General features: G+C 32.0%; 1 protein-coding gene across 1 annotated transcript; it reads right to left on the bottom strand.

The window, feature by feature from the left end:
- Positions 1 to 23038: 23038 nt before the first annotated feature.
- LOC142325720 (SCAN domain-containing protein 3-like) lies at positions 23039 to 23467 on the bottom strand. Its single transcript, XM_075367752.1, has one exon. The coding sequence runs from the start codon at positions 23465 to 23467 to the stop codon at positions 23039 to 23041; it is 429 nt and encodes a 142-aa protein (XP_075223867.1).
- Positions 23468 to 27033: the final 3566 nt, after the last annotated feature.

The following is a 27033-nucleotide window of genomic DNA, read 5'->3' as shown; positions in this document are numbered from 1 at the left end:
TCAAGAAAACACCCTCCAGAAGCTGTGTTGTGTGCAATGCAAGGAAGAAAAAAGTGACTCGGTATGAGTTTGAAAAAGTGCCTGGGGTGTTACACATCCCTTAGTGTTTTTGGGTATACCACGCCAACAAAAACTTCTAAATCACTATTATCATCACTCCTCATTACTTCAATAAATAATAAGGTAAGAATTATAAAAAGATTATATAATTGTGAGAAAAGTGTGTATGACAAAGTATGCTTATTTAAAAAAAAAATTAAATAGTAAATACAGTCTCGACTATGGGGAAAAATATTAGTAGGCAAATGGGTTAAAAAAAGTTAATATACTTAAATATAGATATTATTTTTCCTAGAATAATTTATTTTTAACAAAAATATAATAGCAAAAACAAGGAATTTTTAACAATTTAAATGTAAAAAATTTAATTTAATTTATGCTAAAATTATCTTTGATGAATTAAACAGATTACACTTTTTCAATCATAAATAAATAAGACTTTTTTAAGTCTTAATACATAAATTTACAACAATCGCGTTCTATAAAAACATTTGTACTTCTTTTAACGATTATGTAGTTTTATAATACACCGTAAGGTAACAGCACAACGCGATCTTTGTAAACTTCATAAAATCCATTAGAAAGGTCCCTCTACTAATGTACCTCAAAGAAAAACCGTCCCTCTGAAAATATTCAAGGGATTCTCCTAAAATTCATAATTAAAAATAAAAAGTAAAATATTATATTGTATTTGTGATTAGGCTTCTGTAAATTGTAGTAGATAATTATACACATAGATAATTAAAGATCAGTGTCCTTTTTTCTTAAAAAATTTTGGAAATAAACCAGATATCCATTCTACAGGAAAACATCATATCCTATAAAATATCTACATTTTTTAGAAGATTGTAGAAGATCATTGAAAAAAATACCATTTTATAAAGTTTAAATAGCAGAAACGGTGTCAAAATAAGGAACAAATTCTTCATTTATTATGCCAAACCAAAACATTCTCTTTAATTTAATCACAGGCAGTTGCTAATTCTTAATAGGGAATAATAAATTGTAAATTTAATTTAAATAACTAAGTTGAATTTTTTGTAAATAAATTTCTACATTACATTTGTAAGATAAAATTTAATAGTGGAAGAAAAAATTATGGACTAAATTATTAAAAAAGTAAATCATGGATTGAAATTATACAATTTAATTGATAAGGAAGACAGAAGTAAGCATTAAAAGAATATATCAAGATAGAAAGTAAAAGGGAATGGACTGAAAATAATAATGTTCAAGGGCAGTTAGTAAGCTTTCCAAGTAAAAGGAATGATATACCATCCAAAATTCTACTTGTGTGATTGGTTTGCTGAAGCTATAAATAGGTTAACAAATTGTGTACGAAAACCAATTTTGTTCATTATTTGTAGATGATTTTTCTATTTACATTGCATGTAGAACATTAACACCTGCCGAGAGAATGCTTCAAAACACAATAACCCGCTTACAATTTTGGTGTTAATCGACTAGATTCCTGTTTTCCCAGAAAAAAACGATGCATTACTTTTCCCGGTTGTGGGAACATGTTGCCCTCAAGGGTTTTTATACAGTGGTGTGATTTTTATACCATTTGAATCATGCACGCGGATTAGATTTCTAGGATTGTGATTTGACTAATGACTGACGAGAGTAACACATTTGAAATGTCTAAAAGTGTTGACATGCTGAGAATTCTACTTTTGCAGAGCCGATTGTATATGTATGTGTGCTTCTATTTAGCTCTGGTCCATTCCTGCTTAGACTACGGCTACATGGCTTATTTATCCACACAGAACATCGCTCTAAAGATGCTCGATGCACTCCATCATACATTTATCCATCTTGCTATAGGTGCATTTCGATCAAGCCCCATGGTAAGTCTACTAGTGGACAGTGGTGAGCCATCTCTTTGGAATAGACAAAACCAAATGACCTGCTCCTATGTAGCATACATTAAAGCAAAACCAAGTCATATATCTTTGAAGCGGTGTTCTGCAACCTGCATGTTAATCAATATGAGGAATAGTCACCATCTACTGCTTTGCTAACCATCAGAGCTCAGTGCCTTTTCTTAGCTCAAAATATACAATTACTTCCAGTTTTTACTTTGCTCCATGATATTACTCCCCTTAGCGGCCTTCTCTAGTAAATTACTGCTTTGTTCTTTGTTGGTGTCATAAAAAGAACACAAATCTGGTTAAATTACTGGAAAAATTCTGTAATCTTATAAATAGTGTGAATCCTGATTCTGTAGTTTATACGGATGGCTCTGTAAAAACATTAATTCTGTTGGTTGTGCTTTTGTGGTTGGCAACAGTACATACATGTTTGGCATTCCCAGCATCGTCAGTATTTTCATTTCAGTGCTGTATGGTATTAATAAGCCCTTAAATATATGTAGCCCAACATTTTGTCATGTACGCGTACTTATATGCCCAGATTTCATGAATGCCTTACAAACGATTAGTGACATGGTCTCCTAAGACACTCTATTGTCTGTAAAATTTATTGTGTCATTTCTCAAACATAATACAGCTATTAGCTTCAGCTGGATCTCCAGCCATTTTGAAATTTCAGGTAATGAGCATGCTGATAGTGTGGCAAAAGAGACTTGTTTCCAGCCTCCTTTTACTAATTGTGTTATTTCAAATGATCTAATCTGTTTTCTGAGTTCATGAGACAAGTGGCAAAGTGAATGGAATGCTACCATCAACAATAAAGTTCATCCAGTGAACAACACTGTGCCGGCCTCCATGGCGCGAGTGGTGGCGTCTCAGCCTTTCACCTGGAGGTCCTGGGTTTGAATCCCGGTCAGGCATGGCATTTTTCACACACGCTACAAAACACTCATCTCTTTCTGCGGAAAGAATTGCTTGACTGTGGACCCGGAGGTTAAACAAAAAAAAAAGAAAGTTAACACTGTGACACCGTGGAGCTCCTCATGCAGAAATAATCGTCAAGAGTAGGTTATTAATTGCCATTTGCGAATAGGGCACACTAGGCTCACTCATAGATATCTGATGACTCAAACAGATGTACCCATCTGTGCTTGCTGCAACTATCAGCTAACTTGCACCACATTTGTAGTACAAACAAACCTAAAAAAACTTGTTTTTTTCTCACCGAATTTTGTGTTTTACGTTGGATATCATAAAAACTACTGGAGTAAGAGTTCTGTAACCAGCATCTCTGACAGGGTTTACACCAAATTCAGTGAATAGCGGGTAACTACACTATTATCTTTCCAGTGTAGAGCACATATGTTGCTAATCTTTTTAACAAACAAGCCTTAAGTATCTCTTAGATTTGCTCATTTTTTTGCTACTTTGTAAAGGACATTTATTCTATTTTCCCTCACAGTCCCAGTATATGCACCCAGCTAATATCCCCTACTCTTACATTTGAAGTATCTACATCTGAAGTATTTCAAACGTAGACAGACTTCTAAAACTCCTAATCACAAAAATACATAATAATGTAATAAATTGTATTAATAGGTATGCAGTATACCTACAGTAATAAAAAATATAAAACTATTTTTTATAAAAAAGAACTTTAACAAAAAGTAATGTGTATAATCAATTTTGTATTTTAATAGTTATCACTTCAGTAATGTGTACAATACAAGCGTGTCTTTTATACTTGTGAAATTTAACTTTAGCACATCCAATTCTTGACACACCATCTAAAGCATTACAATAGCGAATAAGTTGTTAATTCTTTGAAGACATTTGTCTACCGGGTCCAACCAATGCCGGGTCCATTTGTACCGTTAATAACCAATGCTGGAATTGAACAACTGCTCTGATCACCAGGTCGTTACTGACCCAGGCTAAAATACATTTATTGTGTATGTACATACATCGAAACATTATAATACTATTTATTGATACTGTTATTTAGATTCATTGCAGATTAAATAAACATACCCCACCAGGTTGGTCTAGTGGTGAACTCATCATCACAAATCAGCTTATTTAGAAGTTGGGAGTTCTAAGGTTCAAATCCTAGAAAAGGCAACTACTTTTATAAAAATATGAATACTAGATCATGGATACCGGTGTTCTTTGGTGGTTGGGTTTCAATTAATTGAAACCCACACATTTCAGGAATGGTCAGCCTGAGACTATCAAGACCACATTTCATTTATATTCATATATATTATCCTCATTCATCCTCTGAAGTAATACTTTACGGTGGTTCCAGAAGCTAAAACAGAAAAAGAGAGAGAGAATTAGATAAATATGAAACATTGAACATACTAAGTAGTATATCATCATCTACTTACATTTTTCAATGATGATGCAACTGCAGTCATTCAAGTACACAACACAAACATATAAAATAGCTTTACAAAGCTAAAATAGCTTTACAAAATGCAGACAAGAAAAATCAGTGCTGTCTGTTGACAAAAACAGACTGATTTTTCTAATTTTTCTTGTCAAACTTATAATAACTTGAACTTATGATAAATTCAAACTTATGGCAAATAAAAAATATTGTGTAAACAAGCGTGTCTTTGCACAAAAAATATAATTATCCCCAGGCAGGAAATAATGGGTCAATATTCAATTTGATGGATCTCCAAGCTTCATCCTCAGAAATTGTGACATATCTGATTATTTGATGTAGTTGATCTTTTTTGCTGATGTCTTAAATTTGTACCTCTGTACAAATTTAATCTGATTCAGAATTGCCTTTTCAATGTTTTTAGATAAAAACTGAGTCAGTTCATTTTGAATTTTTGTACTTTTATAGTTTTCATTGTTGTTAGGAGCATTGATTATTTCCTTCAACACTGGATTATACTCACTTAAAAGTTCAACAATTGTCAAAAAATATCCACTGTTGTGCTAGACTATCTTCTCTGTATGAGCTCTAAAAGGTAAATTTGATACTTCCACTATAGTCAAAGTAACATTTACAATACGATCAAAAATTTAAGCCCATTTAGTTTCTTTTTTCAATTCAGATTCCAAGTTAATATCAACAGTGTGATTTTTAGCCCTAACAAAAATAACATATACATTCAAATGAGCAATTTCTGCTTCATGAGTTGTCACATTTTTTGGAAAGCCCTTTCCAGTCTTGAACACCAATTATTCAGGAGGAAGAAGATGATGTATTTTTACTTTCAGAAAATAGCCAACAGGCTTCAAAGAACATAACATCCATTTTTAAAGAATAACAAAGTCTCACTCTTGTACTTTTTTAACCCTGTTTTTATGTTATTTTCATAATATTTATTGGAAAATGATGTTATTTTGTTCAGATCTTTTGGGAAAGGACTTTTCAGTTTACAAGGACTACTTTTAAGTACACATTTTTTCATATCATCATTTAATACATGGGGGAAGTTTGTACGGTCTGTTGGATAATCTTGTATTTTATTAAATGCATAATATCAGTTTCAATTGACTCATCATGCAAATTAATAACAAAATATTTATTTTTATCTTCACTTATACTTTCCAAAGATGTAACTGCCATTCATTCTTGCAAAGATCCTTTATTTGAATTAAAAACACCATTCAAATCACATGCAATAATTTCTCAAAGGACTCAGCATCAGCTTTATCATTAGTTTTTTGGTCAATGGAAATCAAGAGAACAGGCTGTCTTAAAAATGAGTCTAATTTTGCAAGCGTCAAAGCAGCCTCTGTTTGTTTTCTTTTTAGTTTCCTCTATGGAGTACCACTTAAATATTCAGAACATTTTTTGAAAGGCTTCATTTTAATATAGGCTATCCCACAATATACTAAAAAAAAATTATAACAATTAAAAAAATATATAACAAAAAAAAAAGGAACATAAGACAATAACAATTGTAAAAATTAATAGCGGTAATTTAAATGATAAAAAATTGATGGATGTAAGTAAAATAATACACACATCAGTAAAACAGCTGCACAAATAATATAATTCTGAAGTCAATCAAAAAATACTGACAACTAACCAAATGTTTGGGTATGTGAACAAAAGATATGCAGTTTGCAAAACTGATGGAAGGGACAGAGAAAAAGACAGAAATAAATAACAATTCCTACCTCTTGCCACACGTCACCATTGCTCTTTTGGACATGTGTCCAAAAGAGTGCCACAAGGTCTATCACAACGTCACTATCCCGAGGTCACATGTGTGCAGGCAGCAGCCCAATAATTGCTACAGGCCCATAAAATACTGCTCTACTTTTCACTAAATTTAATGTTTGTTTTAGAGTACACTATCTGGTTTTGTAAAAACTACTGTGAAAATAAGTACTTTACACTAAAAAAATTATAAAAACTTATTTTTAGTAAAATTCATTGTTTTGAGAAAATTCTTTAAAAAAAAAGAACCTTCTTGCTCAGTGGGCCTCCCAGCATGTTAGGGTCTATGGGGGCAGCAGTTATATCATTGTTAAAAGCCACACATAGAGTGAGGTTATACAATTTAATTGAGAAGAGACGGAAGTGAACATTAAAAGTCCATATCAAGATAGAAAATAAAGGGGAATGGACTGAAAAAGTTATGTTCAAGAGCATTGACTGATCTTTTCAAGAAAAAGGGATTTTATACACCATCCAAAATTCTATATTTTTATAATTGATGTGATTAACATTTAGAAAATGCCTCATACATGCATATCATTTCTAGTTTTTAATGTGTTTGTAACTCAGTGTTTGAATTTTTGGGTGATAGTAATTTCTTTGGTTGTTTTCCCACAAAAAACATAACTTTTATTAAAGAATTGTTGGAATTAGATAAAATGTTTAAACGATTAAATAATTTTTAACAATTAATAATTGTTATGAAAATATGTAACTTAGGAAACATGTTAAAAGGTCATAATATCTTATGTTTATTCACATAGATTCTTAAACAAAATTATAAAATATAATGGCCTGCAAGAAATCCATAAATGTGGTAAATCTGGGTGCTAAAACTATAAATATAGGAAAGGAACCGCTGAATAAAGGTGGTGTACCTTTAATACCTCCGCCACCATCAACACACATCAAAGTTTGCACTCCAGAACAGGTAAAAAAAAATTAATTTTCAGTAAATATCATCAAGTTTAAGGAAAATGATATGCATTTATTTAGGTTAATGCTTATGGCTAACAAATCTACAATCTAGTCATCACATAAACTTCATACTGATGACACTTCCATTCAGCAACTAAATCCAAGTAGTATATTATAGTATACCTGGTTGTGTGATTGAGTTATCAGAATAAATGAAGTATTAGATGGGTAAATTGATGCATATTATCAGCTGTTATAAATGCCTTTAGATCCTATGTAAGGTAATTAATGTTAGTGGCTAGTTCCTTTCCTTCTTATAATTATAAACAACCAGACTGATGTATTAGCCAAAGTAATTGAACAATTTTTTTCCCAAAATAAATATAATTGTATTTCAAAATTAAATACCATATATGAAAGCATAAACAACCGACAACTTGTTAATTTATGTGAAATTATAACTTTCCATTTATAATTTATAGTTAACATGCCACACAATTCTTGAAATGGGCAGGGTTGTTCTTTAAAGAACCTGTATTTTCCTCTACTAAATCTTAAGATATGGAGGAAGAGCAAGTTTTATTGTAGATATTTTGTCTTTTTGTCATTTGACTGGTTTGATGCAGCTCTCCAAGATTCCCTGCAATATAAGTATAATACTGATTATAAAAGTAATTTTGAAATTTTGGAAATTTGTAATAACAATATAAAAATGAATATACTTGAAAAACATAACATTTATAAATTTAAATGAAAGTATGAAATGGACCAACAGGTCATATTTGAACAAGTTTTAACTAAACATCTGGGTTCTTTAATTTAACATAGTGGGTTACAACCCATTATGTCTTTAACAATTTTTACCAATGTAGATGTGTGACATTTTAAATTTACATCATTCCAGTATTGGAATGACTAACTGAGAACGACTTCTCACTCAGAATGACTAAAGAGAATTAGTAGATCTTGATATGATAAAGTGGCAAGGCTGCCTGCAGACTAACCTGGATGCCCTCTTTCCTATTTGACTACTACACAATCACTCTAATAGCTATTGATTAAAGCTAGACCATAAAATACAACAGATGTTTTAAGACTGGTTGGTTAACTACTAAATTAAACTGCTACATGCTTATGTATTGAATTTTTATACTGTTGTAGGAATGCAAACTAAAATTGCATTTATAGCAAAATGTCTATAAATTCTGTTTAGATACTTTATTTTTTCTTTCTCTTTAGTATGAGTCATTTTAAAAGAAGTGTAACACTGAAATAAAATCTCCTTTTTGATGCAGCTCTCCAAGATTCCCTATTTAGTGCCAGTCGTTTCATGAATAAATTAATATAATTATTAATTTATTCATGAAGTAATTACAGGCAGTTACTCAATAAGTTATATATTTTTTAATGAAATATGAATTTTATAGCACATAAAAATGTTAAACATGGCCAGTGAAAAGCACATAAAAATCAAGCATTACGTATGTTAGATCAGAAAATGTATGGAATTCTAAACTACAGTATTTTCTCTTGTATCATCTCATACCATCAACATGGAAAAGTTATAATTTGGGGAAATTTAAAGTATGTAGATTTAAATAAAGCTTTATTATCTGATACTGTTGATTACATCTTCATCTAATTTGATTATATCTATATCTTATATTTCAGCTGCGTTCAATACGTCCACTACATCCATGTGAGCCTCCAGTTATCCCAAGACCTTCCACAACAGGAGAAAAAGCTGTCAGAGGAATTTTATTTTTTTCAAAAATTCTGTTATTAATTCATGTTATTAAATGGACTGATGATTTGGGTATATGGGGAAGTACTGAAGAATCTATGCAAATAATTAATGATGCTTTTGAAAGATTTTTACCTCTACTTAGGGAAGGCAAAAAAGATGATACCATAAATGGTGATAATTATTCAGGACGTGTAAGTTTTAAACGCTTTTATTTATACTAATAAATTATAATTATTTTTCATATTAATGATCAGGGAAGTATTATCCATAGATTAGAAAAATTTAAATATATTGAAAATATTAATCTCTTTTATTTGACTTTTTTCATTAAGATACATTATTCTAAAGAAAAAGATAAGTTTTAATTAAATGAAATTAGTTGCATTAGTAATTACTGAGATTCTAATGAATAATAATGGTTTAACAAAACAGTTTTTAATTAGATGCTGGTACAAAATTGAAGTGAAGTAATAATGTATAATTCATAATAATAATAATAACAATAATAATAATAAAACATAATAATATTAATAATTAACAAGTACTATTCTTATTAAAGAAAATACCTTTGTATTATTTCTCATTTAAAGTTTACCTAAACCCTAAATTATGTAAATATCTGAATTGGTTTAAATGAAATAATAAACCATTTCAAAAAATAATACAGGTTTGCTTACTGCTTTTAATTTTTATTAATAATTACTTTCTGAATAAAAAGTCACATTACATGAAGACCATAGACAAGATGATAGATTATTATACAAATAAAAATAATTAAAAATGTCAGTAATAGTTCTAGAATAAAGGCTCAAGATACACATTTTATGAAGCTACTTTAATGGAATTAAGATTCATGACAGGTTGAGATCTGGTCATAGAAATCAAAGCCTTAACTACATTCTGATAAATCAAATTCAACATGAGAAGCACCACTGTATTGCCAAAAGACTTAATTCCTCTTTACTTATCACCAAACAAAACAATACCTCACTTATCTTTGATTTGTTTTGACCTTCAGTATTCATCCATCTTCTAAGCACAGTAGATGTAAACTCAGCTATCTGTTCCACTTTCTTTCATCGTACATTCCTTTCACAGCTAAGTTATTGGCCATATTCTAAAGCCATATTAAAGGATAAAAATTTTGAGGGGAAACTTCATGATGTTTGTCTTGAGACAGAGTCCTCAACAAAGTGAGCAAAATAAAAATAAATCCTTGCCTATAAAATTAAATCTAGATCATAGAAATGAAATAGTCAACAATATTACTGAAATGGTAAAACTAAAAATTCTTTGATTTATTCAATTATTTGTAAAGGCAGAAGGAACATCTCATAGTTTATGAAATAAGTGAATTTTTAAGAAGATTTTATTGGAATTTATAAACCTGTAATTTATGTTCCAAGCTAAAGCTTGAACGTACACTAAATATCTAATATTAAAATTGTGGTTCTTCTCCAATAATTAAAGTTGGCGTACCTGTTCTCATTTCATGATGTCACTTAGGTGTGTTATTGCCCATATTATGTAAAAATTAAAAAAAAAGAAGAGATAAACTACTTCTGCGTTAAAAATGTTTTTCTAAAACTGTAAATTATCAAGAGTACATAAATGTAAAAAAAATTTATCATTCATTATTCTATATTCTATTTGGTATTAAATATTTTCCTTCAGATTTTATCATAAACAGTATTAAACTGGCCAGCTGGAGTTAATTCTAATCCTGGAAACTTTCCCCCAAATTGTTTCATCCACATCTTCTCACATACACATTTATAAACTGCACATTTGGTGTGCAAAGAGTACTAAGAAAGATTTATAATACAATGGAACGGATAATCACAGGCGGTTACAAGTTAATGTATGTTTAGACAGGTCTTGGTTTTTAGCTATGTTAGTGAAATTAGATAGTGATGTCATTGTGGTCGATAACTTAATACTGGGAAATTTAATACTATTATTTTGCACATCAAGTGTTGATTGTGTTTGTAGGAAATGATTCTTGTGCTTGGAGAGGACAGTTCTCATCAAGCAATATATACTTAGGTGGTACTGAGAGTTTGAAAGAGGAAATTTTGGCCTTGAGGATGCTCCAAGGTCAGATCGACCATCTTTGTCTATGACTGAGGGAAACATTGTTGCACTACCAAAAATGCTTCAGACGGACAGGATTGGCACTACCACCAAATAGGGTGTCCTTGAGCATTTATGCAACAGCAGTTTGTACTATTCTGCAGCATCACCTTCAACTAAGAAAGCTTTGTATCCTTTGTTACAAAGCTACATAACTTGACCAATGAGCAGATGGCACATTGTGTTTCAAAGTGCCATGAAATGCTGAAAAAGTCTGAAAATAGGAAATTTCTCTATGTAAACTGCATTGTGAAAGGTGAAGAAACTTGGCTATATTATTATAACGTCCTGACCAAGACTCAGAACAAATTGTGGATGTTGTTGATGAGGACCCCTGTGGCTGTTTGAAAATCCACATCAGTGAAGAGAATGGTGGCTGTATTTTTAGTGTGAGAGGAATTTTAGACTGAGTTGTGTTGGATACTCAGAAGACAGTTACAGGAAAATGGTATATCAAGGAATGTCAGCCTAAAGTTGTCAAAGCTCTCAAAAACCTGTGCCGAAACTCAAGGATGACACATGGTTTCTTCACCATAACACCATGATGACACTCCAGCATACCACTCCAATGTTTGCTCCGAGTATTTGGCCAGCACGGGAATAAAACAATTACAGCACCCTCCCTATAGCCTGACCTCATTGTAGTATGACTTCACGGTGTTTCCCAGCTGAAGAAACACTAGGGAGGACAGCTGAACGATAGGGAGGAAGTTTAGCAATGATGACCTTATAAGGGCTTGAGAAGATTTGTACTCAGCTCTGTGATGAAATATGGCAGGGTTTTTTGAAGACTGGTTTCAAAGGATGGAAAAGTGTATGTGTTACGTAAATTATTCTGATAAATTATTAAAAAAAAAGTGTATTACAAAACTTTCCTAGTATCCTTTGTATAAAATAAATTTAAAAAAAATATATATATATAAATTCAAATATATATATATAATTCAACTTAAAAAAAAATATATATATATATAAATTCAAATATATATAAATAATTTAACTTAATCTACCCAAGTGACAACTCTTACCTTATTTGCAATTTGTGGTGATCACAATTTTAATCTTTTAGTCATTTAATATGTAACTATAATTATCACACCACTGATGATGCGGGATTCCGTGAAAGTATCTTTCGTTAAAAATTATAAATTTATAAGTACTTAATCATTTTATCATATGATTTGATTTGATAAAGCACATTAAAGTATTATGTTCTGTGGCAATTGTGAATCGTTTGCATAATTATAACCCTTACAAACAAGAAATAAACTGCAATTTATAACAAAAACAACATTTTAAACATGTAATATCACATAATTTTCTATATACTGAACCTTTTTTTTTTGCAAAACAGCAATTAAAAGATGTATTGTACATGAACAAATAACATGAAAGCCTTCATGAACTGAAAACTTTCAGTTCATATTTAAGAAATTTTCTTAACTGTTATATTACAACAGAAAATTTTATTTCCATATATTTTTTTGTATCTCCCTGTCTTGAGAGGTTACAAATTTGACAGATGTGTTGTCACATATACTATTTCATTTTTATTTCTCATAACTTAGTTGAAAATAAAACATTTTCTGCTTTTCTTTGTCTGTTCAAAGAAAGAAGAAATGCATATATTTTACATCCACTCCATTTTAAATAATAAAAATGTTGAAAAATTATTCTTAATAATTCATGAGGTGCCTCCATACTAAATTCCTAAACTCAAAAAACAAATAATTAGGTGATAAGAAAATTTCATCCCCCTATTAAGTTTCCAAAATCCTAATTCAGTATATAAAACTAATTCATATCTGTTATTAAAAAAGATTTCTTGAGTGCTCATTCATGTGGAAACATGACCAGAAGTGAGTGAGTCAGTCTACAAGAACTTCTGATGTACATAAATTTCTCTGTAGTCTGTTAATGTAGTCTTCCCACTGTGTATTCCAACTAAATGGCACCTAATATGTCTTCTTCTTTTTCTTCATTACAAGGATTAGACTGTCTAGACCTGTTGCGGTACCCATCGTTTCCTCAGTCACCCCACATCTCTTCTCCCACAGGTTGATAAGCTAAGATATCTGCTGGTATCCTATAACACGTCATCCTACTCAAGTGGTTGAATCACCTTTGTCTATTACATTTTATTCTAAAATATAAAGGTTGCACTAAAAGCTGTCTTTGTATGTTCTCATTTCTGATCCTATCCCTCTGAGTGCAACCATATACACCACATAAAAACCTCATCTTCGCCACCTGAATTCTGCTATCCAGCTTTTTGGTGTGTACCTATGATTTGCTACTACATAATAAAGTGGGGATGGCTATCATGTTATAAAATTTAATATGTGTATCTTTCCTTTTTTTATTTTTCAGATGGCTGTGTAGTTCCATATTTAAACCATTTAATCCTGAAACCTTCAGGGTTATTTTTGTTTATTATGTTAACATTATATGTACATAACTGTTTCGTGTTGAATGTACTCGTACAATATACAAGGGCTTTAGTAGCTTTGTACTAAATAGATATAAAAAAAATAAAAAAATAATTTTTTTTTCCTTAATATATACAACCATTATTAAATCATCATAAATTATTACTATTAGCAAACTGATAAATTTGTTTTTCTATTTCAGTCTTATGGATTAACATACAACCTAGCAACATTGTGGAACAATACCGTAAGCAACATTTTCTATGCGCTAGGCATATTTCCAGTTGAAGTGTTTAGAAAAATATTTCATCGAGAGGAAAAAGAAGAAGACGAGGAATTAGCAGAAGCTGCTCAAAACGTTTCACTGCAGAAAACAGAATTAAAAGTTCAACAACCAAGTTGAACTGTTTACAGAAGTTAGAGAATAAACGCATAAACGCATACCAAAATTGTTACTTTTTTTGCGAGAAGAATTTGCATAACATTAAAGAGAATAAATAGAATAAGAAATAAATTTATCAAGATCATAAATTTTACTTTTTTTGCGAGAAGAATTTGCATAACATTAAAGAGAATAAATAGAAAAGAAATAAATTTATCAAGATCATAAATTTTAATAAAAATAAAAACTTTTTTAACAACTTTTATTAAGAAAAATTATTCTCACAATTTTTTTTTTCAATTATTTTTTGTTAATTTTTATTCCTTACGTATTTTTATATTTTTCTAACAAAAATGCATCTAAGAGAAAAGATTTGTTTTTAGAAAAAAAATCCTAATACCTTACAGAAAGGCAAATGCTTCTTATAATCTAAATTAAAAAGTGCCCAGAAGAGAGACATGTCACAAATTAAATAATACAAAATTATTATATGACTGCTTTTAAACTAAATTACTCAGTTCAATATTATAAAAGCAAGTCTATATTTAATGATTTTAAAGTGATATCCTTTTTTGTGTGGCTGTTTAGTAAAAATAAGCATCATTGATTTTATCACTTTCTACATTTTTACAATGTTGGGCATAGATAAATACAATTTGTAAAAGTGTTTTTTTTTTTTTTTATAGAATAGAAACACAGCTTAAAATTATGTCTAATTACATAATAGAACTATTACAGATTAAATTTTACAAATTTATTGGTCTATTCACGTGTTTGTTTTACAGAAGAACATAAAAGTTGCAGATTTTACGCAATAAACGACAAAGTATTTTATGTTGACTGGAGCTCATATATTTGTAATATGTAGAAACGTTACACGATTGATTACAATTAGTCTAAGGTATTACAGTACAATTTTCTTTTACCGGTCCAACTGAAAAAAAATCAGGTGTTTGTATCAATTTTGTTAGAACACCTATGTTTATGACGTGTAAACTATCTACTTCGATCGCTTTCTCACTTTGAAATTCCCTTTAGATCTCATTTACTCTCTGAAACTTACATTGTATCTGCGTTGTCTTGCAAGCATACACAAACTTGGAAGTTTTTAGAAACGAAAACTGATTTTGAAAATTATGATTTTTTTTAAATTCTAACTTAAAAGCGAAACATGGAGCATATGTAGAGCAAGTATAAATTAATCTTTAATAGAGATATACTTGTATACGTTCTGTGTAATACTTCGACCCACAAGGCTGTATTACGCTACTTTTTTTGGAGAAGTAATAATTCTATTGATGAGGTTTTGCGTACTCTGTCAATATACATTAATGAACGCATTTAAAATTATTTTATTATATTGATGTTTTATTTTATTTTACCGCCACAAAATTACACCTACATTATTTGATGCTAATAATATTAAGAATTAATATAAATTATAACGACGTCTTGTTTTATTAATAAAGTACTTTAATAAAGTCACCTTTAATTTTTTTCTGTTTCTGTTATCACATATTTGCTACATTGTTGTTTTTTTTTCATTGTTCTAAATTGTTTTAGCGTAATATATCTGTTGGAAAAATAATAAAATAAATTCATTAAACCTTAAATTACGCTCGGTTGTAATCTCTTTATAGTTTTTTGCATTCCTTTTCTTACATCAAGATGTAAGTTTTCATTTTCTTTTTCACTTTCCTGAGAACGGCTTTTTTCATTCAGGTAGTATTTTTTATGGGCTTACCCACTGGTATTTAAGTAATAGCAAAAGTATAAAATGAAATTTAAAAATAATACAAACGTAATCATATTTAAATACACTTTAAAGATTTAAAGTCAATCCAAATTTCCCAAAAAGTCAAATTCTAAAGAAGAATAGAAAAATTTTTTTTTTTATTGTTCTTTTATAAGTCGGTTTTATTTTTCGGTTTTAAGTTTGTTTTTTAAATATATCAAAACATTCATCATATCTCCGTTAATATAAATTTTAATACAGTAGTTTTCCACTCAACGTAAATTTAACGTATGATAAATGAGTGAATTTGGTAATTATTTTCATACTGGATGAAATTAGATCATTAAGAGAGGGTTTGTAATTTAAATCGTAGTTAATCAGTTTACAAACAATATACCATATCAAGCACTTGTTATTCTTCATTGTTAAAAGTGTTTGATTTATGTGGATATGTATGCATGTATGTATACATACACGAGTGTGTGTATGTTCTGTAAAGAGAGACTCGAATATGTACAGTTCACAGTTCAGTTACAATTGTAACACTGTTGTATTACAAACTATTGACTCCATTAACATACCACAATAATTTAAATGAATTAGACTAATGCCATTACAAATTATTACAAAATATATTATACCAAAAGAAAGACATTTACACTATAAATAACTATACCTCATACGGTAAATACAATCTGATCATAATTTACAGATTTATGAAAAATATTATTTTAATTATTACAAATAAAATAATATGAGTGTTTAATATCTTTTAAATAATCAGTGTTCAGTGGCTTTTTGGAAGACTAGAAAAGACGAAGACAACCAGCTATTTAAAAAAAAATGAAAAGCGTATATCTAAGAACTCATTAGAGATTTTTGATCAAGAGTAATTTTTATGAACATTGTATTATCTGGGCAAAGAGAAATTATCTGGGCAAACATTAAAAAAGAAAAGCTAGCAGTCTTTTTTACATCTTATTCAACCAATCAGAACCATGAGTATTTCTACAAAAAACACGAATCCAAAATTTGAGTTGTATTTTTGTGGAACTACAGGGTATCCCATATAAAACGCAACCCAACCTTATATTGGTAGGTATTGAAATAATAAAAAGGCATGTGTAAATGTTGGAAGTTCCAACATTTAGAGTAAATGTTGGAAGTGGCCGCCATCTTCTTGAATACAAGCTTCAATTCTTTTTACAGCGTTTCTTGCAACTTTTTTCAAAGTTTGTGGCTGGATATTTAATACAGCTTGTTCAATATTGACTTTCAATTGTTCAAGTGTTCGTGGTTTGTTGCTGTAGGCTTTTTCTTTGAGGTAACCCCATAGAAAAAAATCCGCCGCAGTCAAATCTGGAGATCTTGGTGGCCGCAAGCCTCGACCGATAACGCGATTACCAAAGAATTCTTCGACGAAATCAGAAGTTGAACCTGCGTAGTGCGATGTCGCACCGTCATGTTGTATCCAGCAGTGTCTGTCTTCCTCTTCCAAGAGTGCAATGAACTGAAATAAAATATCCTGATATCGTTCTGCATTAATGGTGTACTCGAAAAAAATAGGACCGATTATTTTCTTCCATGATATCGCGCACCACACACCCAACTTCTGCGGGTGTAATTGTTTTTCGTGATAGACGTGGGGATTTTCAGCATTCCAAGTTCTACTGTTTTGACTGTTTACGTAGCCATCCAAATGAAACCGTGCTTCATCTGTGAAAAATAACGAATCCTTAACATTAATTCCCTCACGCAGAAATATACGGAACCGTTGACAATATTGTAGCTGTTTTTCTTTGTCGGGCTCAAGAAGTCGATGAACCGTTAGAATGCTATAAGGTCGTAATTGTAATCGTTTGGTCGCCCGATGAACAGTTGATTTAGACAAATTAATTTCAGCAGACAAACGTCTGATCGATTTATTTGGCGAGGCGAGTAATCGGTCTTCGATTTCAGTGACTGTATCTGTATTCAACACTGACGCAGATCTTTTGTGTTCCTTGTTATTAACAGAACCAGTCTCTCTAAATTTTGCAAATAACCTTAATACTGATGTTTTGTTAGGAGCTGGTTTATCTGGGTACTTATGGCGAAACAAATCTTGTACTGCAACCACTGATTTCGTACTGAAGTACGACTCAACAATGAAAACACGTTCATCTAGCGAAAACACTATCTTGTCTCTAGCAATACACTGAACGTTATGATTGCATTGTTGTTACTATCGGTAGTGTTCTACTGCGTCGCCGCGATGTTCAGATGTTGGACGAGTTCATTTCAGTAACGAGTAGGGGAGTAGGCTTGACTTTTGAAATTTCATGGATGAGTGATTGATGGGTTGCGTTTTATATGGGACACTGTATAATCAATTCGTATTGAATTCGACTTTTTAAATCAGTTGAATTTTTTATGGAACTATAATCAATTCAATATGGAAATTCAAATTTTTAATATACAAAATTATCAGCTAAAAACTCACATTTTGATCCATTTCCACTATTTATAAAATCATGTAATGTGATATTTCAAAATAATTGTGATTGAACCGAAATGAGTATGGAAGTGAGTGATGGAACAGAAGTCATTTGGAGTTAATAAACACTAGAAACAAAACTAAAAAAAAAAATCTCTTAAATGTATAACGTGAAACTGGTTACTAGGAACGTTTGTAATCGTTTTCAGTCCAAGTCTTTGGACACAAACAAATGGTTTGTGCAGTGCTTGGGTTCAAGAAAAATTATTATGAACAATAATCAAAATTTTTTGATGAGGCACACGAAAAATGTGAACGTGGAAAGTTTCATTCATAAGCTTTAATTCAAGTTTGTCTGATTATCTCAGGGGAATTTTTAGACAGGGGAAGTCCGCAGGGCTCCTTTCTCGGTCCCTTGCTGTGGAAACCTGGTGTTTGACGCATTTTTGGGACTGACATTCCCGGAAGGGGTCACGGCCGAGGCTTTCACCGATGACTGCTCCTGTTAATTCGTGGTAATTCACGACCGCAGCTAGAAGACAGAGTGCCGGCGGCTTTGTCAACCACAGAGGGCTGGATGGACATGTCCAAGACGAAGTTTATGCTTCTCAAGGGTGCAGAATTATCATACAGTCGTAATCCCTGCATTAAGTGCAAAGGCTGTGTAATCAGCCGAGTTTGAGTTCGAGTTCATAAGTACCTAGGTGTTTTGTTTGATAAGTTGCTGTTTAGCAACCACATTAGGCAAGTAGCGGCGGACACCGTCTCTGTGATGCACAAGCTTAGAAGGATTCTCGGAAGGATTACGGGCTGTCGGGCCGTCATTTATACATGGTGTACCGAGGTGTCTTCGAAAGTATGACCTCTTTCGCGGCGTCCGTTTGGGCGCGTAGGTTGGAAAAAAATCGAGCACTTATTCAAAATTTAAGGAGTGCCCAGTGCAGAGCCTTAATTGTATGCACTAGTGTTTTTAAAACAACCTCCTACGAGGCTACCCCTGTATTGGAAAAGGCTCTCCCAATCAATCTAGTGGTGAAAGTTCGGGCGGCTATGTGGAAATTGCGGTGAGGCAGGGAGGCCGAGGTATTTGGGATACGGTTTCGAGCCGGTCCTGCACCAAAGCGGAACGGTGATCTCAATGCACCGGTTGTAAATTTTGAACAGTTGCCCATCTCCCGCCTGCAAAGGAGGTTTTACAGCCTCGCGATGAAAGCAAGGCAGCAAGAATGGCACGCCACGACTAAGGGAAAGTCCTTGTATAGATTTATACAGGATCTGGGGGGGATGATATACCTCTCCATCGTTTTTAAGGACAACGGGAGCCCAAGTGCTCTCCAACCATGTAAATTTAAACCAGTATTTGATTCGGTTCCACTTCGCAGCTGATGAGCTGTGCGTCTGCGGGGAGGTCCAGTCGAACGAACACATGATTTTCGACTGTCCAGCTCTTGGGAGGGCCAAAACTCAGGCCACCCTGGAACTTAGAAGTCAAGGGGAAAATTGGCCACTCACAAGCGGCGAGTCAATGTGGCGAGAGCCGCGTTATCGGACTGTGTAGAGTTCCTTGATGCGGTTGCTTTGTTCAACCGACATCAATAGTTTACCTAATGGAAAAGAATCCTACAGCGCTACTGTAGGAAGCTAACCGAGAGATATGTCTGGCTACGAGCCAGATTAAGGCTCCAAGCGCTTTAATGGTGGACAGGTACTTGCTGGCATTCAGTCGTCTAGGTGTGGTAGCGAATAGCTGTTCTTGATATGTTTTAGAAGTTGACGGGGTGCGCCTAACCATTTTAGTGATATATAACAAGTGAGCGGTGGGACACGCAAGAGAGTGGTGTATGGTACCAAGGTTATTCCGCTCACGCTTTTAGGTTAGCTGTAGGAGCTAGTTAGAACTTTGGTCGCTAAACTGTTTAGTGGCTCAGTAGCCGTTTGTGGCACAGACAATAGGTCTTAGGCTATAGGGGGACCGAATGGGGTGGTGGCGGGAGAAGTGCCAATCAAACCATTGATTTCGGATCTTGAAACGTTTATGTAATTCTTTATCAATCAAAACAAACATAAGAATAGTATCTAACCTTGTACCTTCCCAATATTCCCTCTTAGAAATGAAATATTAGAATGTTTTCTTTAGAGTGATATAACTTTTGATAGAGATAACTATCATTTGTTTTCTTTTGATGACTTTTTGTCATTTCAGATCAGTGAACATTGGCAAATGATAATAAAAAAACTAACGCCGCAACAACGTTTACAAATTGTGGAATTATACTTCCAAAATCAATGTTCTGTTCGCAAAACTAATAGAGCACTTCGTAATTTTTATCGTGCACATAATCGTCTATCAGATCAGCTTAATCGTCGAACTGTTGATAAATTTCGAAAAACATATACTGTAATCAATGAAAAACCAACAAGAAGACAGAGATCTGTACGTACAGACGAAAATATCGGCGTTGTCAGTGATAGTGTTGAAGAAGATGTCTATTCGTCATCGTTTTCAACAACTTGGACTTTGTCCATCCACTACACGAAAAATTATGCGTAGAGAACTTGGTCTACAGCCACACAAAATGCAATTGGTGCAAAAACTGAAGCCGCAAGACCATAATAAGCGTCGTTTGTTTGGTAAATGGTGCCTAAATCAATTGGAAACTAAAGCCAGTGGATTATTTTCTTTGGGAATATGTGAAGTCTCTGGTTTATCTGCTGATAAACCAGCAACAGTTGATGATTTGGAAGCAAACATAATTCATTTTGTTACGAAATACGTCCCCAGTTACTTGAAAAAGTGGTTCAAAATTGGACTGATCGAATCCGGTTCATCAAAGCTAGTCGTAATAGACATATGCCGGAAATTATTTTCAAAAATTAAATGACAGAAAGTTGTCTTTCAGATAAAAACAAAATTGGCTTCAAACTTACCTTTTTATGTGATTTATTTAAATTCAAAGTTCTATCACTAAAAAACCACTCATTTTTACATATGAAAAGAGCTGGCCAACTGACTTTCCCATCTATTAATAATAAAAATAAAAAAGTGGGGAATAAGTTTAAAAGAAACAATCCTAAAAATATTCTTATACTGTTAAGATTAATAAATTTTTTAAAATAAAATTTTCTCTATATTTAACATCCGCATCAATAAAAGCTAAAATAAGGGAAAAAAAGAATTTTTAAAAAACTTTTCAATCTTTAAAAAAATATTTAAACCAAAGGAAAAAGAAGAGCAAAAGAACAAAAAAACATATATTTCAATTTTGAGAAGTGGAAATTATTTTTTTTTTTTAAATTTGCTTTAATAAAATTTCTCTGAAGAAAACTGAAATTGGGTTTTTCGCGATATCCCCCACGCCCTAAACGATTTTTTAAAAATAAATTAGTATGATTAATGCATCATATATTGAAATATTTAAACCAATTTGAAGGAAACGGTTCGGTTAGTTGGACTCTAAAACGTAAAGATTTACAAAAATCCCGTTACCCCATTTTTTATATTTCCCCTTTAATATAGCTATTCTAACTAAATTCACCGGGAAAGTAAAATGTGTGGGTTTCAGGACTTACTGAGTTTCTTAAAAAAAAAAGTTTTTTTTGTTTTTAAAACTGAGTTTTTTATCAGTAAAAACTACTATCAGTTTCTTTGAGGATATTTTATCATAAAATATCGCGTAAATCTAATAAAAAATAAAGTTTTTTTTCTTAAATTTCTCATAAAACCTTATTATAAATCAACTATTTGTGTAAAACCGAAACAAACCTAAGATCATGAAATTAAACATAATTATTTGAAAGCGCATAAAATTGTGTAACTGAAAAAATAACAAATATTTATTTAAAAATTATGTATAATGATTTATATCTGATTTGCAGAAAACTTTTTCGCTTGATCTTCACAGTTATCTTAACGAAGATTTTTTAAAAACATCATCCAATATTGACTGGACGATTTTTACAATTAAATGTAGTTACAAAAATGAAATATAAGAACATATTATTTTTTTTTTAATAAATATAATCCAAAACAAAATGTGAAAAGTAAACCCATATATTAAGGAAATGTTTTGCGAAATATCAACAACAAGAAAAACTAATTATTAGTGATCAAACTGAATCATTCTATCATTCTACATTTCCTTTCTTATTCGTTCAAATGGTATTAAAATGGAATCGAACGATTTCCTATCAAAAAACCAAATAAATAAGAAAATATGGAAGGTAACAAAATAAAACAAATTTTCAAAAACATGTTCCTCATCGTTCTTAACCGAAATAAATTGTATCAAAAAGAAATTAGTTTAGCAAACTACTACAGTGATTTAACACACTACAGTTTACTAGCAAAACTTTTTGGCATCAGTAATAAAAACACAAAAACTGATGAAATGCAGTCAAGATTTTAGCAAGTTCAATTATGTTTTGGAAGTAGTATGAGAAAACCATTTTCCACCAATCAACAGTTGAGGAACATACTATTTCTCTCAATCTTACTTCTCACCTTATTTATTCAAATGTTATAAAAACTAAATAAATTCACACATTTTGAAACTGTAGAAACAGTAGAATGAAACTAAAAAAAAAATGTCATACGTTTTCAGTCAAGGTATATCATTTTCTATTATTTTGTATTTTCGCCCTTCTTATACTAATACATTAAACGATATTCGAGTAAAGGTTTTTTTGAGACTTCATTCAATATTGTAACTCTCTCTTTAAGAGTCAAACTCAACAGTTTCGTATATATGTGTTTAATTATTAAGATGTCATAAGCTTATCTCATATTCATAAATTAAGTAAGTATAAATGCTGATCGATTGATATTAACCAATGAGATTTTCAGGAAATTTTATAAGAATTTTTTGAATGATATGTGATGATTGATCTTGACCAACCAACAATCTAAATCAGCGCTGTCCAACCTTTTTTCAACTAGGGGCGCATTCGAATGATTATAAAGATTGCGCGGGCGTCAGGATTCATTTCAACTCTTTCTACACTACTGCTGCTACTAACAAAATCAATAATTATTAATTATGTTAATGACGAAAACATTTGAAAGAAAAATCAATTATATTTACTCACCACACAATTAATGTGAAATTTGACACTGCATGCTCGCTGCAAGTTGAGGAAAGTCTGGTGTGTAGCTGGAATAAGTTAACGTGTCATCAAGGTGAGAGTCTGTAAGGGAGGATCGGTATTTGTTTTTGATGATGTTTATTGATGAAAATGCAACTTCACAAAGAAACGTTGAACCAAAGCACGAATACAATTTCAGTGCAACACTAAGGAGAATCGGGTATTTCTCTCTGCCCATCAGAGTCCATATATTGCTACACGTTGCATATGAGGATTTTAAAGAAAGGTCTTCTTGAAAATTTAAAATTTCCATTTCTAATTCTTCAATTTTATACTTTCCGAATACTTCACGCACCCTATTTCCAAGTTTACTAACGTCAGCGGAATCTAGTAGCCATGATGTATCATCAAGTTTGTGATATGGACCTCCTCGGTCCATATCAGACTTTTTGAAATAAGAGACTTTTTGAAATCAATTCCTCATTGATTTCAAAAAGTCTCTTATTTCATCTAGCAGATAGCAGAATCGTTCTAATGTTTTCCCCCTACTAAGCCACCTTATATCTACATGAAGAATTACGTCGCCATACTGAGTACCTGATATATTCAAAATATTTCGAAACAATCGATGACTTGTAGAAGACGATCTGATATAGTTCACCACACGAGTTACAACTTTCATGATATGTCCAAACCTTCAAATCCTTGTGCATAAAACTTCCTTGTGGATAATGCGATGATAAGAAATAAATCTTGGAAATGACTCATTCTTAGCAGAAAGAGAAAGAAATCCATTATTCTTACCAGCCATAGAAGGCGCCCAACAACAATCTGTTGTTATAGCAACAAGCTTTGAAAGTGGAAAGTTACTATCTTTGACAAGTTTAAGGAACTATAGGTGAGTAGATACTCACCTAGTTTGTCCATGAAGTGGCAACAGTTTGATGAACTCTTACTTTACTGTGAAATCATAGAAAACCATTCTAATAAATACACACAACTCGGCAATATCAGACACGTCAGTACGTTCATCAAACTAGAGTGAAAAATATTCACATAATTGCAAATCCTGACGCAATTGAGATTCCAAATTATTAGAAATATGTTCAACCCGCCCAGAAATAGTTTGGTGAGAGAATTGTAGACCTTTAAAGGAAGACATAAGCGCAGATTTATCTTTGTGACCTTGGAGCAGAGATTCAGCGGCACTGATCATTGCTTCTTTTATTACTTTCACATCGCTAAACGGTTTTTTCATTTTAGTTAATACGTAACAGATTTTGTAAGAAACTTCTGTCACGTTAATGAACAGGTTTTCCCAGAACAGGTTTCGTAAACACGGATTGTTGCAATTGTAATTTGGATTTAAAGTCTTTCACTTTGTGTTTTCTCAGTTCAGAATTCACAGGAAATTCGTTATTAAACTATTTGTAATTAGTCAAAAAGGTCGATTTACATTACTTCTTTTAGAAACAGACACGCTAGCATTACACAATAAATACACAGATTGTCCCCTGTATTCAGTAAAACAATATTAGTTCTCCCATTCATTGTTAAAGCTGTAAGTTCTTTGCCTTTTAGCCATGTTAAAACTACATTAGATATTATGTTAAAATATAGAGAAATACTGATAACATGTGGAATGTGTAACACATCCCAATACGAGACAACGTAATAAATTCTACCAGCAGAACGTATGCCTACTTCACTTCACAACTACCAAGTTATACTGAAGTTAAAATACAAGAATTGGTTGGCACTCAAAGAGTCAGAATTGTTAAAACGTGTCAAATTCATCTCCTTATTGGCTGAAAACACTTAATTATGTTGAAAGATAGAAGCTCATTGTTTTTTTTCAAAGTAACAGAAAATTCACTGGCAATACTCACATGCAAATTAATTCAAAAACTCTCTCTCACGAGAAAAATCTGTTCCTATTTTAGGAAGGTCAGGTTAAAATTTATTTAAATCGATGTTAGGAAATACAAATAATGAAAGGGACTCAGTTTTACCAAAGAACAGAAAAGAATGTCAGTTTGAAATTTATTCTAGTAGCTTGAGTGGACAGCAGACCACCAAATGAGTGACAATTAGGTATTTTGTTCTGTCGAACTAGACCTCCTGCTAGGAGGGTCTTGTTTAATGTTATTTAAGTTTAAATAATACGATTCCATAAAATAATAAACCAGAGCCACATGTACTTCTATGCAAAGCTCAGTAGTCCTAGGTACCGCTACAGATAATAAACTGCATTTTATTTCTCTACAAAGCAAACTGAAATTAATTTAGTTACATTTTGTATTAAATTATTACAAAAGTTTTATTAGCTAAAGACAAATGACCGAATCTTTATGATCATTTTATGAAATTATTCTTTTTTTTAAGTGGTGAGTTTCTTTTTTATAATACTGTGAAAGGATAAAGACGTCTGATTCTTTATGGGAATCGAAAACAGTCAGATGTGTAAAAAGGGCCACATGTGTCACAGTTCAGATGTGTCATTAGCCACTATGTTTTTAAAGGGCAATCATTAGCCACTATGTTTTTGACGTGAAGGTCTTTAAAATCACACCGAAACATACGGGTATCAGAACAGAAACTTGTATCTTAACGAAAAGGTTTATATGGTCCTGCCTTAATAACTCCTTATCTATTAGTCTCAGAGACGTAAATACGGTGTCATTTTATAAATTACATGATCAGTTCTCCGATACGACTTTGAGTTACCGTCTTTGCCGAGAGGGTTGGCGGGGAGGGAACACAGAGCAGATCGGCCAAAACTGGCGCTCTCGCTCATTTCCATTCATGTAGCTAAGAACGTAAACGTGATGGGGTGGTGATTCTTGTGTTTTTGTTTAGAGTTTGTCAAGATAGATCGATTTAAGTAATAATAAGTGTATTTTGAACAATATTTATGCGTAAAAAATTAAACATGTAAAAAGAATAAAAATTCAATATGTCAGCCTCAGCCTGCGCAAAAGCCAGCCGGAAATATAAATTATGCACATCGTTGGAAAGGGGAGGTTATGGCCACGCACGGGTACCAAAATGTCCGGTGCCGGGCAAGCGAGACTGTTTCGGAAGCGTCGCAAAGCTGACACGTCGCGCTCAATGAACGACGCCGACGGCGCGAGTACCTCTACCGCTGCTTATTATGCCTTATGTCCCCTACTTATCCGATTACAGACCGATGCTGAACAAAATTGTCGTCGAATATTAGTCGAAATCAATGTCATGTACCATTTAGTGTTTTATGTTAAAATTACATTTAGTAAATAGTCAATGTCTCATTTTTATTTCAATCCAATACACTAAAAATGACTCGCTGACATACAGGACGACCAATTTATCTGAAGAGTTGGCCAAATGAAGGAACTATTACTTTCTACTGGAGACTTTCAGTTTTGTTGAACAAAACTGAAAGTCAAAACAAAAACTGAAAGACAAAACTGTAAATTTACAGATAAGTTGGTCGGTCTGTAGTTCGGAGGAACTTCAATCAAGGTCAGTAACGTTTCACCTTAAACCAACAGCCGTCCGTCCCGACACAGCCCCACCCGATTTTTTTTCTTTTACATACACGTATTTTTTATGTTTCTTAGCTCACGCAGGATCCAAAGCAATAATATTTGCATAAATCTTTTCAAACAATCACCATCATTTGTTGGTTTTTAAAAATTTCAATATGTATATATATATTCTATTCAGGATTAAGTATTTGTGTAATATTTATTGTTATTAATTTGTTTTTACTTTTATTTTTAATTAAAAGAAAATCATTTAATTACTATTGTATTTTGCACTTTTTAAATGATAAATTAGACTGTTGGAGAGAAAAAAGTTTACCTTAGATCAATTTTTAAATAAATTTAGGGACTTCCAAATTGGTATTTTGCTGTTTTACAGTAACTGTTCTTACGGATGATATTTTTAGTATCTGAGGTACAAATAACACTAGTAAAAGTTGCTTTCTCTGAGGATAAAGATGGTAATTATATTTCTGTG

The sequence above is a fragment of the Lycorma delicatula genome, chromosome 5 (genome assembly GCF_047948215.1).
Source record: "Lycorma delicatula isolate Av1 chromosome 5, ASM4794821v1, whole genome shotgun sequence".
Lineage (NCBI taxonomy): Eukaryota > Metazoa > Arthropoda > Insecta > Hemiptera > Fulgoridae > Lycorma > Lycorma delicatula.
The sequence above is the reverse complement of the archived record's forward strand: the minus strand, read 5'-3'. Positions and strand labels throughout refer to the sequence as shown.